We start from the raw sequence: 15946 nt of genomic DNA on the forward strand, positions 1-15946 counted from the left end.
TCTGTACCAAAAAATGCTCTCTCCTTTATTATTGGTGTTTGCTTTAGCAATAACACCATCAAAGGTGTTTAACACTCAGGAATTGCATTGTGTATGAAAAAATGCATGTTTTCTACATCTAAGAATATTCATGCCTGTGCAGCAATCATCATGTAAGTGCAATGCATCACATATATATAGATGCAAGTACTCAGAAACCTGAAGAGTCAATAAACAGTACCTTATACTTAGTATCAAAGTTAGGTAGGAAGATCAAAAGAGCAAGATTAGGTAAATATGAATACATTACTCAAAAAACCCCCATACAGTGCATTCCCACAATGCAAGGATGCTGCGCAGGGAGCGCAGCAGAAGTGGGCAATGTTTGCTCATCTAACTGGGTCCCAGTGCTTGATCTGCATATTAGCAGCACTGAGCAGTGCAGGAATCCTACTTTTTCAACAGGAGGACAGACATTAGCCAGAGCAGAGGATTCACCTCATTGGCAAACATCAGTTTTATAGCAAACACAAATACCTCTCATCAAATGCTCCGCTCAGAATTGAGCCCAGAAAAGTTCAGAATGAAGAGAAGCAGCAATCAATTTGTTCGGGTAAACATGATTTTGTTTGGGTTGGTTTGTTTGTTGGTTTTGTGTTTAATAATTTCACCTGCACTCAGTGAGCAGAACAGGAAACAATTACCAGTATATGAAGTCAAAGCTGCACAACAGAATTTAGCCTTTACCAGGAGTAAAATACAGCCTGTTTTTATAAATTAACTACCCCGGAAAATATTTTATTTTCCCAATTCATGACCTGTAATCTCAGCTGGTTCCAGCTGATGTGCCTGCAGACAGACTCACAGAGATATCTATTTTCCAGATTTGACAGGCTTCTACATTACTGAACAAAGACTTCATTTTCCTTGTGGTGAAAACACTACTGTCAGCGCAGCTGCTCTGCGATTACAATAGTCCTCCTAGTTCAACAGTACTCTGCTACCCAAGTACCCTATGCTTTTAGGTTCCTCACTTCAAACAAAAACATCTAAAACCACCCATTCTTAACATGCCAAATAGAAAGACTATGCTCTTGTTGGTTAGATGTTCAGAGCAAAAAGTATTAACAGTCACTGAAAAGGTAAGATAAGCTTTGTGCACCACAGGATGAGCAAAGCTCGAATTGGTTATAGCCCTTTCTACGCAAGCTGTTTATAAACACAGAAGATTAAAAGGAGGTGGCTTAAGCACCCACAGGCCTTGCACTCCCTTCTTTTCTGCCAGAATAGTCTGGACAAACTTGCACATTTTCTTGTATGTCTTTCTAGTTTAGTAACTTACATTTGATAGAGTTTATCCTTTCTGTTATCAAAGCCAAAAAGGCTTAGCAAAAATCTCTGCCTTGCATTGCTAAGTGTCAATTGGTCAGCATGCTGATACCACGGAGAAAGTCAACAGAAGCAGATGCGAATGCAGACACAACTTTAAAGTTGCTTCTTCCTTCTCTGCAGCTCCACAAGAAGAGTTTTAAGTGAGACAGAGATGACACATAACGTTTGGAAAGAAGAGACAAAGTGAGAACACCTCCTCAAAGCCATGCATTTCTCTCTTTTTTCTTTGGGGAATGTATTTTTCATTGACTGGCTCTCAAATCACACCTAACACTGAACTTTTCAAATGAGTCTAGCATAACTCCATCTAAGGGAAAGTCAGAGAGAGAAAGGCAAAGAAATTATTTTGGAGCCTGCCTGCCTGTTTTGCAAATAGGAAGGAGATCAGCAGCAGAGTACTTGTGACAGATGGTGAAAGGGATCCTGCATAAGCCCCGCAAAGCAGTTTTGGACAGTCCTGTGAGCAATGCAGTGAGCTGTATGCACCCTATGGATCTAAGAAATGAATGTTGGGTAGAGGCTGTGATGGGCTTTGGGAGAAAGAGCAAGGTGCAGAATGCTAACTAACCACAGGGGTTAATGCAGTAGGACTCGATAATGCAGCTGGGCTGAGCAAGCCAGTGCCAGATAAGCACAAGGAGATGGCTGGCTCCCTACTCCCAGCCAAGTATAGAGCCGAGTCAACCACCGAAAGCGGCTTGTCCGGCCAAGCCAATGGGTCCCTGGGTGCAACTTTCTGGAAAGCTCAACAACAGTGACTGCAATAAGCCCCAGGGAGCCTGACAAAACATTCACGGGCTCCAAACCACCATGCAAGAGGGGGAGGCATTTTTTTAAAATCAAGATTTCAATGAGATCCAGCCCTTTCCTTCCTTGCATTCTGATTTCAGAGTGCTGGCCAGGCACCTCCATCATCAGATGACAATGGTCCTGGGGCAGGGAGGACTCAGCAGAAAAGGATGTATTATCCAGCACCATATGCACACACAGGAGCTGGCAGATCGACAGGTATTAGGGAACAGATTTGTGAGAAAGAGGTCAACAGCATGCTGCAGTGTATTATAAGGAAGTTAAGACAAAAGATACTAGTAAAAAAACCCCTTAAGACAAAAGATACCGATAAAACAAACCTTTCAGAGTTATTCAAGTTCAGCTTATTCAACATTTTAGATACACTGGTAAGAAAAGAATCTACATCAGTGTTTTCTTTGTAAGCATACAAAGACATACAAAGAGCACCAGCCAACTTTTAAGCAGGTGAAGGTACTGTGTCCAAGTCCCGTGATATCTAAACTTGGCATGAAGATAGCTTCAGACTGAAGGCTTGTTGTACCTGTAATTGCTGAACTCTTTAACATGGTCTAGGATGTTTATACAGATAGAATACTAGAAAACATAAAAAAAAAAAAAAGGAAGTTCAACTAATTTCTGTTTACCTTTGATTTATTTTTCGTCTGATTAAACACAAGAGTATAAACCAGAAGTTCAAATGGATTAAAAACCTAACATATTTCTTATGAAACACTAAGACAAGATTGTTTTATGTACAAGGTTATATGCTTATGCAATCTATTTTAATTGAAAATGTTTTAGTGCTGACTGGTATCACTGAACTTCTGCAGCTTCACAGTGTAGATATCTGCATGCCAGCAGGTATAATTCTTTGGAGAGTATGTCTTTTCCTTAAAGCCAAAACCAGAATGAAAGTAACACATTCTGTTCTTGTCTCTCCCCTGTTCCAACAGGCAAGCAACATGATTTTTGTGCTTCAGAAAATTGAGAATAAGTGAGTTACCTCATTCACATGTTTGAGGCATTCACAGACAGTGGCAAGGACAAGTATGTAGAATGAAATAAAGTCTATACTGTCAACCAGCAAAATGAAAAAGAAGTAATAGCCTACCTTAAGATCACGATGAACTATGCATTTCTGATGACAGTACTGCACAGCAGATACGATCTGAAACACCAAGATGATCAGTGAAATACTTAATTTCCATCTCAGTATTTGTATATAATCTAGTATATAATTTTGGCTTCTCATATGATTCAGTAGAACATAAGATATTAATACACACAGCTTTAATTTTAGAAAATATTCATGTAAGTTTCATTAAAGCTCCAACACTAAAAAGTCCCTAAAAGCAGCTCATTTTCTTATTTAAGAAAATTTAATACATACTCCTTGAGGCAATAGGAGAAACATCTATTTTAAAAGCAGATCTCCCAATAGCAGTAACTATAAAAGGAAATTATTCCACCCCCCCAACCCAATAGCCGGATGTACCAACTCAGATTTTATCTTCTGAAATATTTGCAGTATAGCTCTGCAATTCATCCCTAACAGAACAGTTCATTCAACATGTTCTTCTGTATCTTTCACATACATATAACAAAACCCAAGCCTGAAACAGCAAACTAAAAGCACTTTCTTTACATGTTAATTATACACCTTAATTCTGAAAAATAGCAAAAGCTTTTCACAATGAAATCACCAAAAACAGGGTAAGAAAAAAAGATGAGAAAGCTTGTAACGAGAGTATAAGAACTTGTTACTTAATACTCTTCATAGCAAACAGTGTGACATGACACAGCGATATGTGTCATCATATCAACATCTCTAGACAGAACATCTGTTAAATTCTAAAATATTCAGAAAAGGATTACAACCCTCAAATGACTCACAACAAAAAATGGGGCTCTTAGGAACTAATCCACTAAAAAAGAATGCAAAACAGTCTTACTATTTTTAGACAGTACGTAGGAAGCAGATACTTTTCTCTTTGGGGATTTTTTTCCACTCCAGCTTTAATAAACATTATCACAACAATGAATATTCTTTTAAAGTACAAGAAGCATGCTCACCCTCATGTCTATCCGAAAACACCATAAATAGAAACAAAAGAAAGTGAATGTTAAGTTCATACCTGCCTGAATTTTGCACGAGCCTCTTTCTCTTTCATTCTTCCATGTGCAACTAGGTAGTCAAACACTTCTCCTGACCACGACAAGGACAAAACATCAGTCCTATTGCACAGGTTTCATTTTTGATTGTCATGCGCAATCAAATCATGCTTGAAAACAACACCCTGCACCCCACATTCTTGAAGGGAAAGGAAATAGTTGCAGCCAGGGAGAATTCCCTTTGACTGTTTGCACTGAATTTCACTTCTTAGACACGTAATAGTTAAGAAATATAAAAATGGAACCCTTCATACTAAGGCTTCTTCAATTTTAAAAATAAATTTACTTAAAGAACCACTGTGAAACAAACAAAAAAAGAGACTTTAATAATAAAAACCATTCATATTGCATATAAGACACACTGGGAAATAGGCAGCTTCCTATGCATCAGATTTGTTTTGCATATCTCTAGTGGCTTCACTTAACACTATCTGTATTACTTCTGGTTTTCCCTTCCTGTTCTCTAACATAGCTGCTCTAATGACTTTCAGATCCTCATCTTTGCACTGTCTGATGAGCAGCCTTTCCTAGCTGGTCACTAGCCCTGTGCTAGATTCCCTTTCCACATTCAAACATCCCCATTCAGCTGCTAAGCAGCTTCTCAAGCAGGCACCCATTATCCCTCTCACTCGTTACAATCCTGCTTCTCTCCTTCCTGTGTTCCTTACTCCTCTTCCCTGGACCTGCCTCTCCAAGTGCTTTGGCACGCATTTCCAAGATCATACAAGGCACCAGTGCTTGCCTAAATATAGCAGAGAAACAGAGTCAAGTTTGCCAGATTCAGCACCAGATTATCTCCTGAAATTCCAGCAGAAGCCTGAGAACGGTAACTACCCTTCAGCACAAACCTAAAGGGTTACTTTACAGAACATGATGCAAGCAAGAAACTCTGCCCTGAGAGGTCTGTTAGGAGTGTTGTGAAGGCCAGATTAGAATAACCCATTAACCATAAAGTTCTTATATCATTCCTAGGCATGCAACTGACATGGCTTTCCGTATTTCAGTTTATTCTTAAAGCAGAATTAAGAATCCACTTACCCCCACTGGCATATTCCATTACCAAATACAAGGTCTTTTCAGTTTCAATAACTTCAAATAATTTTACTGCAAGAAAAATGAATGAGAAAGAGATTGCAGCAGGGAGCGAAAGCACAGCACAAACAAAAAATTATACTCATGAAGCAAGTACAATTTATGGCCAGCGATAACACTAAACCATATGAAAAGTTTATGTCCTTCAGGTTAGCATTCTTTTGAGGGGGGGAAAAAGCAAAATTAATTTCTAAATCACAGTTGGTAACAAAGCATATTAATTCACAATTTTCTGAGAATTTTATGCACGCTGTACAAACGAGTTCATGCTGAAATTAGTGTTTAATTTGACACGGACATCTTCAAGATCATACAAACCTTCCCTGTTTCGCTAGTAAACTGCTCCCAGTTAGAAATCTGAGATTCTGACCAAGTAGGTACCAGAAACATTAAGTCTGAAAGACTTTCCTCAGATTGTAATAGTAACCATCCATTTAAAACAAACACAGCCCCACCACCACCCCCAAGAAAACAAAAACCAGCAGAAGCTAAGAATGCTGGAAAAGCAACAAACAATTCAAGGGATGAGAGGGAGTGCCTAGCATGTAATAACTTGTACACCTCGTCCATACCTTGTATGCAACAAGCCCTCTGGCCGATTCAGGACCATTAACTGTCTCTGGAACAAGACTGTCCAGCCCTCCTCAGCCAGAAGAATTGTCATCACAAAGTAGGGCCCTGAAGCTGTGGGGTAGGTGAAAGAACTAAAGCAGAAAGGGAAAATTACATACTTTGTAATTCTAATTTTCTGGAAATATTAGTCAGCAGGAGTCTCTCCTAGACTGAACTAATGGAGTTTTGCTACTTTCACCTAAAAAAATTCATGCTTTTTGGCCTCAAGAGTAATTTCAATGGAAAACGGGAGTTGGGGCCCTCAACAGACCAGAGTGAGTGCTCAGCATCTCCTACGTTGTGTTAAGGCTTTCATGGACTGAGCAGTTTCTCACCTCAGAGCACCATTCTTGCTTCAAGCAGAGTCAGTAAAGGAGGTGAGACAATGAAGCATTTACTGAATGCTCACTGTCCTATTATCTCAAAAAAAGTTTAACAGCATAGGAGTAAAGTACATTCAAATAAAGCCAAGGAGAGTAAAATGTAAACAGTATAATAGAAAAAAGGTTGCAGAAATGCAGGGCTCCTACCAATATTGGGATGATTCAGTATCTTCATTATTCGTACTTCTCGAAACAACTGTCAAGGAAGCAAGACAATTTTCTTAAGAGCGTGTTTATTAGGCAGAAGTTACACAAGATATGCAACGTTAGCTGCCAAAAAGGAGCAGCACAAACCACAGAAACTAGCATTAGCATAAAATACAGATAAATATAGCACAGTGAACTACAGGAAACATAATCTGCATCTTCTACATTATATGAAAATAACCACTACCAACTACATAGCAAAACCAGACTAAATTTTAAGCTTTATACAAACAGACACAGGTAAGTTTTATAGCCCCTTCTGGAGTTTCAGCATTGACAAAACCAACAGATTATTCACATAAGTTTTTGTTCTCTCTTTGCTCTGATTTCTTTGGTGACTGGCCAGCTCACCTAACTACTCTGAATATATACATAACAGCAGGTGCAAATACAAGGCATAGTACTACAGAAAAGTTGAACCCACAGATGTTGAAATGGAATTAGATATCATGAATCCTGGCTTCCCCCAGACCTGCTGCTCCATAGAGGTGAAGCAGGCGAGTTCACTTTTCTCACAACTACTAGATTTTACACTGGGTCATAAACAGGAATGTCCCCTCTCCCCCTGGCAAGGCCTGAAGGTTTCTGATTGCTGAAAGTCTGCGTTAGAACCTTGAGTCACATAATTAAAAACAACTGGACAAACTTACAGCCCTAAGTGTATACACTTTAGGCGATGGTGGGTTGATGACTTTTTTAACCAGAAACAAGGTCTTAGGTCTTAAATTTCTATGGGTTTATTGATTAAATAAGAGATGAAGCAAAACTAACATAGGGGCTCAAAGGAAAGAAGGCAAACGAAAGGAATCCAAAATGACTACATAGTTCCGTCACTCTGCACTTAAAGCTGTCAATACTGATAAGCTTGCACTGTTTTACTTCAAGTGAACAGCATAACCCCACTGTCAATTCTATTTACTATGCTGCATGCTTAGTCCTGCATTGGGTTGCAGTAGGATGCTGAAATGAAGGAAGAAAAGCTCACTGGCTTCAGCAAAATGCTTAAGACATTTTGGAAATGTCTTAGCCGTACAGTCCTCCTTCCAGAGCAGCTCGGCTCAGTGCAGAAGTGTGGTGTTGCTGTTTTGCTTCTCTGATGTCTCAGAGGACGTCTCTGCCTTCATTTCCAAAATTAGTCCCATTTGTTCAGACACTACCTTTGCAGAAGGGTACAAGGAGGCAAGCCAGACAGCGGACACCTCCTCAAAGAGCAGCGCTTCAGTTTCTATTTTATGATGGCTGAGGCTACAAGTTAAGAGAAATTAAAATTCTTTTGCTTAGACAATGCTGATTCTTTTTTTTGCTTACTCTATTTAGTCATAACATTTCTAAAATTCTCCATTTATTCTACAAGAGCACAGAGCAACATCTTTCTGAAATTCAGCTTTTGATCGATATTATTGCAGTTCTAGCTTGACATTATGTGAGTATTTCAAGCTAGTTACTATCCACTTGCTTTACAGTTGCCATTAAAACAATTTCAGAAGGAAGCAAGGCCTATAAAAACATTTCTATGACAACATGATCAGTATGATGCAGTTTGCTGGTGTTCAAAACATAACACATGGGTATGTAATAGTATGAATTAGAATTAAATTACTAGAATTAAACTTAAGCAAATATTCTTGTTTCCTCATCACGTCAGTTATTCCCATGAAAAAACATCCTACCAGGCTGTTCTTTATGCATTTTTTGGTTTTATAACTGAATTTGCTGCACAAGAACACATAGAGTTTCCCAGCTATTCAGTATCAATTAGTCAGAAGCTAACAAATCTAAACCAAACAAGGGTACAGCTTCAGAAGAGCTTCTAAGCAGGTATATGGAAAGCCACAATTCCTTCCAGAATGCTGGAAAGATATTTCCTAACTTAACAGTATTAATGCTGGTATAAAAGTTACAGCAATGAAAGCATGTCTTCATAAGCAGAATTAAAATATAGACTGCTATATATAAAGTAATTTCAAATCCAGAGAAAAGATCAAAGAAATAATTTTACATGTAATGGGAAGCACACAGTAATTGGAAAAAGAAGAAGAGACATGAATTATTCTATTCAATATTCTCACAGGATTTCAAAGTTTACTAATTGGTTTAAGATGCAAATCTATTTCAGTGACATTAATTTGATTCCACATAGTATGTAATTTTTTTTACATAAAGGAAAAAGCCTACCAGGAAAAGGACAAAAAGCCTGTTTTCCTCAAGACCTTTAGCCTGATGCAGATACTTTCTTATATGAATGAAACATCTGCTTGCCCTGGTTCTGAATAAAAGACATCGCCAAGACACAAAGCGTGAGCTTAGGTTTATCCATATTCACATCAATACATTTTTAACAACATTTTGTATTATATATCCTGTTGAATAAGCATTTTTTATAAAACTGAAACATATGTTCTCATATACAAGCTGTACACAGTCTGAGTAGCCACCCTGAGTATATCACAACGAGTAGTTAAGTCAACCTTTTGAAAGAAAGCAGCTATTCTAAGGCAAATTCCAGATGAACTCAAAGTCACAAGGTGTAATTGGCTATTTTCTTGCTGGTTAGTGGCTCTGTGGTGGGCTTCTTGTTTGGGGATTTTGATTTAAAGGCACTTTTAATCTTGGTTGAAATGCATTTGCATACTTAGGGCAAGAACTGGGCAAAGCTGAAGCAGATTAAGTTATCTTAGGTGATGCTCATCCACACAAATCATGTCAAGCATAAGATGAATGAAAACTGGCTGGTTTATTTTACAGACACGATGGTGACAGCCTCTCTGCAAACACGAGAGCAGGAAACGAGAGAAAGCAGCAGAGTTATAACTGAAAGAATACTTGAAATCTTGAAATCTACTTACAGGTACCTGCTAACTAAATGGCTTGCTCTGAGAAAAGATTAAGAACTTTACGTGGTTGTATTCCCTGCAAAACTCCTCTCCCAACTGCCTGCCCACTACTGAAACTACAGCACACAAGTTGCCTTCTTCATGGGGAGAGCCACGTTGCTCTGAGAGTTTGTGTTTTGCAGTTGTTATCAGCTTCTGACAAGTTTCCAGCAGGTATGCACCTGGAAACCGATGTTTTCACACCTTTTCCTGTAGGTGTAGGTGTAGGCATCTTTGGAATTATGCAGATGTAATACATATTCCAATATACTGTGACATAACTAAGTCAAGCAGCTTTCCTAAAGCTGCTTGACATGACAGATACCTTCCAACTCAGGAAGAAAGAAATTGTTGGAAAGGCTGAAAACTGAAATAATGGAACAGCACTGCATAGAGAGCACAAACAAGCCACATTACACTTTGTGTAGTTGCTGGCCCATGTGGTCCAAAGGGATGTGTAAGGGGCTCTCAAAGAAGAAAGAGCAGGGACCCTTATTTCAACACAGATGTTCAAAACAGCAGAGGGGGAGTGGGATGGAAATGGGGCAAATGAACTGTTCTCTGGAGTCTTGGTGCATATTCAGGATTTTATTTGGTCTGGTGTAAATGCACATTTATACAAATTAAGAAGATGCCAATGTTCCCTCCTCCAATTTTCTCTCATAAGAGAGAAACAATCTAGAAAATCTCTGAACAATGGATAACACTTGAATAAAAGCATTAACAGTATTCCAGTATTTCAGTACGTTGTTTTTACATTCAAACTCTGCATTCTGTGGAGCACTACTCTGGGATAAATCCTCACACCTCCCCTTTCCCTTTGCAGAAGCACGTTGGTCACTAACACTATTTATGTCAATAACTATGTATTTAACAAATACAGATATCTTTAAACAATAGCCACTACACCCCTCAGTAACACCCTGGATACCTCTATATGCAAAAGAATAGATCTATTAAAGCAACAAGACCATAGTTATTTCCTACAAAGCCGAGACTGTTAATTTTATAGAAATCTGGACAGATCAGAGAGCTTAGCTCTGCTTTCATGATGAGGCAAGCTGCAGGATTATACAAGGATACAATTCAGATTTCAGGCACACCTCTACTTTCTTGAGCAGCAGTGTACTGCTCTCCCAGAAGGTGTAAGTGCTCCCTGACTTCTTGCCCCCCAACCCACCCCACATTTATAGGACCACTCTTTATTCTTAACAAAGTGCTACCATTCAAAAAACCTCTTGGACAAGCACCTCCTTGTTGTGAAAGGCTTGTAGCCTCAATAAGCTTCACCCATAGCAGAGGACAGCCAGCACCATACTCATTTCATAGAACTTGTACCTATGGAAAAGGCAGAATGCTTGAAAACTTGAATCCTGCTTTTCTAGTTTCATTTTTCAGGGCACAGACTGCAGAAAGTACAAAGATCTTCCATTGCTAACACTTCCACTTGCTGTCAGGCTGACATCTACATTTAAGATGTACTATTTTAAGTCACTACAATCGAACTAAAAAAAAAAATCTTCAGTTAACCAAGGCTTTTTCTTGCTTTGAAAGATGTGTTTGAATGCTTCTCTAGTTTCTAAATCATTACTGAGAATGGATGTTGCAAAAAAGCATAGCTTTCAGTAGGCAATGTATTGCAGTTGTTCCAAATCTTCTGTTGTTAAGAAAAGAAAGAACCAAAGTTTGAGGCTTTAGATCTGTTCAAATAATAAAAAGAAGCACACTGACCCCTAAAAAGGGAAAATCTGAACTGCCATTTGCTAATCAAGCCTATTAAGAGAAAAAAAAAGCCCCTTCTGCTCCATTAGCAGTTTGCAGAAGAGCAACAGAAGGCTATTTCAGAAACCTCCCTAGTTAAGCCAGTCCGAGAAGATGTAGCAGACATACAGAAAATAGAACAGCTATTTTGATACAAACTCTAGTTAGGATGAAACCCAAATACTTATATTTGGGAACAAATTATAATCATGGCAGTGGAAAAAGCTAAGTCAGTACAATATGTTACTATCAAGACAGCAAGTTCATTAAAAAGCCAGCTCTGTCTTCCAAACAGGTGCTAACCCAGTAAGATGGAAACCACATACTGAACAAATTGAAAACAAAAGGCAGTGCCCTTAATTCAACACTGTTTATCTATTTAAGGACATAGAGGTCCTAAAGCAAGGAGTAACTTCAGACTAACACACTGCACACACCAGGATGCAGAATTAAAACTTCACAAGATCAGCTTACTTGTGTAATCATCTCCTAATTTTTAAGTTTAAGTTAAAATAACTATGTCTGCAAAGTACCCTGTCCATATGTGCTGGTTTTGGCTGGGACAGAGTTAGTTTCTTCACAGTAGCTGGCATGGTGCTATGTTTTGGATTTGTGCTGAAAACACAGGGATGTTTTAGTTGCTGCTGAGCAGTGCTTACACAGAGTCAAGGCCGATTCTGCCTCTCACACCACCCCACCAGTGAGCAGGCTGGAGGTGAACAAGGAGTTGGAAGGGACACAGCCAGTACAGCTGACCCTAACTGACCCAAGGGATATCCCAGACCAGATGGCATCATCCTCAGCATATAAAGCTGGGGGAAGAAAAAGGAAGGGAGGACATTTAGAGTGATGGCGTTTGTCTTCCCAAGTAACCATTACGTGTGATGGAGCCCTGCTTTCCTGGAGATGGCCCAACACTTGCCTGTCGATGGGAAATGGTGAATGAATTCCTTGTTTTGCTTTGTTTTACCTATTAAACTGTCTTTATCTCAACCCATGAGTTCTCACTTTTACTCTTCCGATTCTCCCCCTCATCCTGCTGGAGGGAGCGAGCGAGCGAGCGGCTGCGTGGTGCTTAGTTGTCATCTGGGGCTGAACCATGACACCATCCTTTATGCCCTAAAGAACACTGGAGAATGGCTAAGAACAAACTAAAGATTTTCTTTGCTGTCATACTCGTGACTAACTACAGACCCAGCTTGTATAATACTTTCAGCAACTGAAGTATGTGCTCAAATATTTCTGTTTATAAAACAAAATGGTGCATGAGAAGCTATGATGCCTCACCTCATTTCACTTAATGAGGTCAGTAGCAATTACTGTAGCAAAACCTACTTGCTTTTGCTATCCTTTATATTATAGCGAATGGAAAGGGGATGGCTTTGTGAATGACCCTGTGCCTAAGATAATATCATATTTGTCTTGTTTGATTTATAATAATCAATAGTGATTGAAGGCCTGAAACAGGAGTAAATGTGCTGATGAACCACCCTCCTGCCCTTATTTGCTTTAAAAAACAACAGTTGTTTGAGTGACTGTGCAAAAACTGTGCTTAAGCTTACTTAAAAGCTTTCAGGGAATCAATATTCACTCAAAATTCTCCGAAAATTGTGGGAAGCTGAAGACATTTAGAGCTTCAAAATAAAATCTTTTTTTCCTAAAACCAACTACAATCAAGATGCTCAAAGGAAAACTTTACACTTTCCAGTGTAAACAGAAGATGAGATAAACATTTCTAGAAGTTACTGAGGAATGGAATTGTGGTTAAATCACTAAATTTAACTTGGTTCTGCTATAAGCTGCTTCTAACTGTACCTAAAAATGTTCCTCTTGCCACCAGCTTCCCACTCAAAAACCAAGTAACAGCAGCAGTATCCTATCACACAAGTATTTTTGTGTAGTGTGACAGCATCTTTTACAGGCTATGAAACTTTCATTTACACCTGGAATGATTTATTTTTGAATATTATTGTGTGAAATACAACTTACTTGTCATTACGGCAATTATCCCAGAAGTTAAGCTTTTCATGCTTAGTTTTCCAGAACATTTTAACATTTTTACCCTCTCACTGCTCAACAAAGAGACAAACTCACATAGCTCTCCTAGTGTAAATACCAAGCTAGGTAGAAAGCTATGAGAGCAGCCCAGGATTTCCCCAATATGCTCTGTCATGTACTGCTTCTGTGGGTCCCTCTTCACTAGCCCAAATATTAGCAATCCAAAGCACACAGAAAACCCCAGGGTTTTGTTAAAACACTTATCAGAATGGTTATGAAGGACTTCTGAATTTCTATCTACAGGCACAAACAAGCAAGAATGTTCTGATTATGTTCAGTCATTCTGGCAATTCTATACACAATTACTATATTAAAGAAACTCAAAGAAAAACACTATCATCTACAGCATTACATCTTGATTTAGTAAGTAGACAAACTACTTGTGTACCTAATTAGATACAAATTTTACGGTCAGCAAAGAGTAAAGCTGAAGAAGGAAGGAAGAACAATGAAGCAACGCTTAGATAGGAAACACACAGAGTAACTGCCCTCAGACAAACTGCACATGCACCTTATAGTAAAGACTGTCTCCCAAGGTCATATGTACACAAAGATGTTTGTTTAGCAAGATAAATGGACCAAGTCTTTTTGTCAAATACATAAAAGATCACAGTTCAGCTGTTCATAGACTTTCAGATCTTACAGTATATTCTTACCTTTTGCAGACTAGTAGGATTTAGCTGGGTTTTATCTATTATTTTCACAGCAACCTTGGGGGGGGGAAAAAAACAACAAACCAAACCAAAATGGATTATTAAACTCAGAAAAACGTTTGCACAAAAATATATTGCACCTTTGTGAGCAAAAGCACAGATATACCTTTAAGACATGCATATATGACTGCTTTTAAGCATTACGTCAAGCAAAATTGCCTCACCTATGAGGATTTATCAGCAGGAGCTCAGAACTTTGCCACCAGATGGTACCACCAAGGAATCAGTGTTACACTTCTGTCAGTGTTTGGACAGAACAATGTTATCTTGTCCACTGCAAAACCAGGTCCTCCAAACACAAGATCTGTCTATCAATATCTTTCAATATCAAGGACCTATCTATCAATAGATTTATCAATATGAATGAAATGTATCTATCAATAGATTTCTCTTGGGGTTTAGAAATCCTTGGGGTTGAACAGACCCTCTCCCAGCCCCAAAATACCCCTTTTGATGCACAACAAACTCTTTGATCTCTTCACCAAGAAGTTACATTTTTAAAAGAGAGGTGAGAGGTTAGAGGGAGAAAACTTGGGCACCTCGGGTAACTTTTTCTATATCCTGAAACAGCCTCTCTGCATCTTCCTTTATGGTGACAAAAAAATGTGCTTTTTCTATTTGGAAGAGAAAGGTAAAAGAATAGCAGAAATACTTACTATAAAGACAGCCAAAGAGAATATAAACCACACTTTTAGCCTTTTTTTCTTGAAAGGCTTACCTCTCTTCCAGTAAGCACATGCCTGGCCAGTTTCACTTTGGCAAAATTTCCTTTTCCTATTGTTTTCAGTAAGCGATAATTCCCAATGTGAGGATGCTCTTCATTGGTAGATGTAATGGAGTTTCTACACCTGGGGATGTTTTGTCTGCTACTTGACTTGATAGGCTGGACGTGTGGTTCAGTGTATCCATCCACAGAGGTATGCTGGAAGGCAGATAAAATAGGTTGGAATTTAGCTACTTGGCTTTTAGACAGTTGCAGCAAAATAGACTAAAAGCATAAAAAGGTGTAGAGGGGAGTAATTTATTTACTTTTACAATATATATAACTTTGGATGTAGCCTAAGCAAGAACATGATGTCTTTAGGCAGACTTTGATGCATGTCTCGGGAAAAGTCTGCGGAAAGATTTTACCAGCCCCCAAAGTAAAACTAGAGACACCCAGGTAGTAATCAACAAACCATTACAGGCTTTCATATGAAACTGTGCCAACCTACACACTACACCACTATATTACAAACTTGTCTAATCCTCACCAAATTTAGTCTTTTCAAAACAAACTATAAATATTTGTACTTTGGCATATTTGGAAACTAGGTTTCACCCAATTATTTTATTCTTAACTTTCTTCAAATAACATTATGAGAAAAGTATTTATTCAAGTAACTTTGCTCCCCAAACCTGTCTGCATCTTTCTGTAAGGCACAGAAGTTCTCATTCAAATAACAAACACTCTACACCTTTAGTTAAAAATAATAATCCATTCTTAAAAAACTCCATAATCTCATAAATATATTTCATAAATATAGTTTAAAATCTTAAAAAGTCTGAAGAACTAAAAGGATGTTATTTTTAATGCATACCAACACATCATCCCACATCAAGTGTTAGTCACCGAAATCTGCAGCGCTTCTGTCCTCTTTAACTTCCAAGTATATAAGGGGCAACATACAGATGGGGCTTGGAAGTGTTCCAAGGAGAAACCAAAGTAACAGAAGATGTCAAAGGGGTGTTAAGTGTTTCAGTATTTCAAATTGCTTTCTAATGTTACTGGCAGATGGGTACAAATGTAACAGGTAAAATTTAGCCTCTACTCTTTTCAGGTACAGATTTTAAGGCAGGAGAATACTGCGGGTAGAAACAGTGTCTTTGCAGACCAGTTTTTAGATTTCACACCAGAAAAGCATGCTTGCTC

General features: G+C 38.5%; 1 protein-coding gene across 9 annotated transcripts in view; it reads right to left on the reverse strand.

The window, feature by feature from the left end:
- The window catches only part of MARK1 (microtubule affinity regulating kinase 1), a 59421-nt gene that overhangs the window by 21776 nt on the left and 21699 nt on the right, over positions 1 to 15946 (reverse strand). For 8 of the 9 annotated variants that reach the window (XM_030499608.1, XM_030499607.1, XM_030499602.1 and 5 more), the window contains exons 2-7: positions 14753 to 14956; positions 13978 to 14031; positions 6570 to 6618; positions 5374 to 5439; positions 4299 to 4369; positions 3275 to 3331 (exon numbers count right to left, since the gene is read on the reverse strand). In XM_030499608.1, coding sequence (XP_030355468.1) covers positions 3275 to 3331; positions 4299 to 4369; positions 5374 to 5439; positions 6570 to 6618; positions 13978 to 14031; positions 14753 to 14956 — 501 coding nt within the window. Of the gene's footprint in view, positions 1 to 3274; positions 3332 to 4298; positions 4370 to 5373; positions 5440 to 5999; positions 6497 to 6569; positions 6619 to 13977; positions 14032 to 14752; positions 14957 to 15946 lie in introns of those variants that run through there. The other variant, XM_030499609.1, reaches the window with a different exon arrangement.

The sequence above is a fragment of the Strigops habroptila genome, chromosome 10 (genome assembly GCF_004027225.2).
Source record: "Strigops habroptila isolate Jane chromosome 10, bStrHab1.2.pri, whole genome shotgun sequence".
Classification (NCBI taxonomy): Eukaryota; Metazoa; Chordata; class Aves; order Psittaciformes; family Psittacidae; genus Strigops; species Strigops habroptila.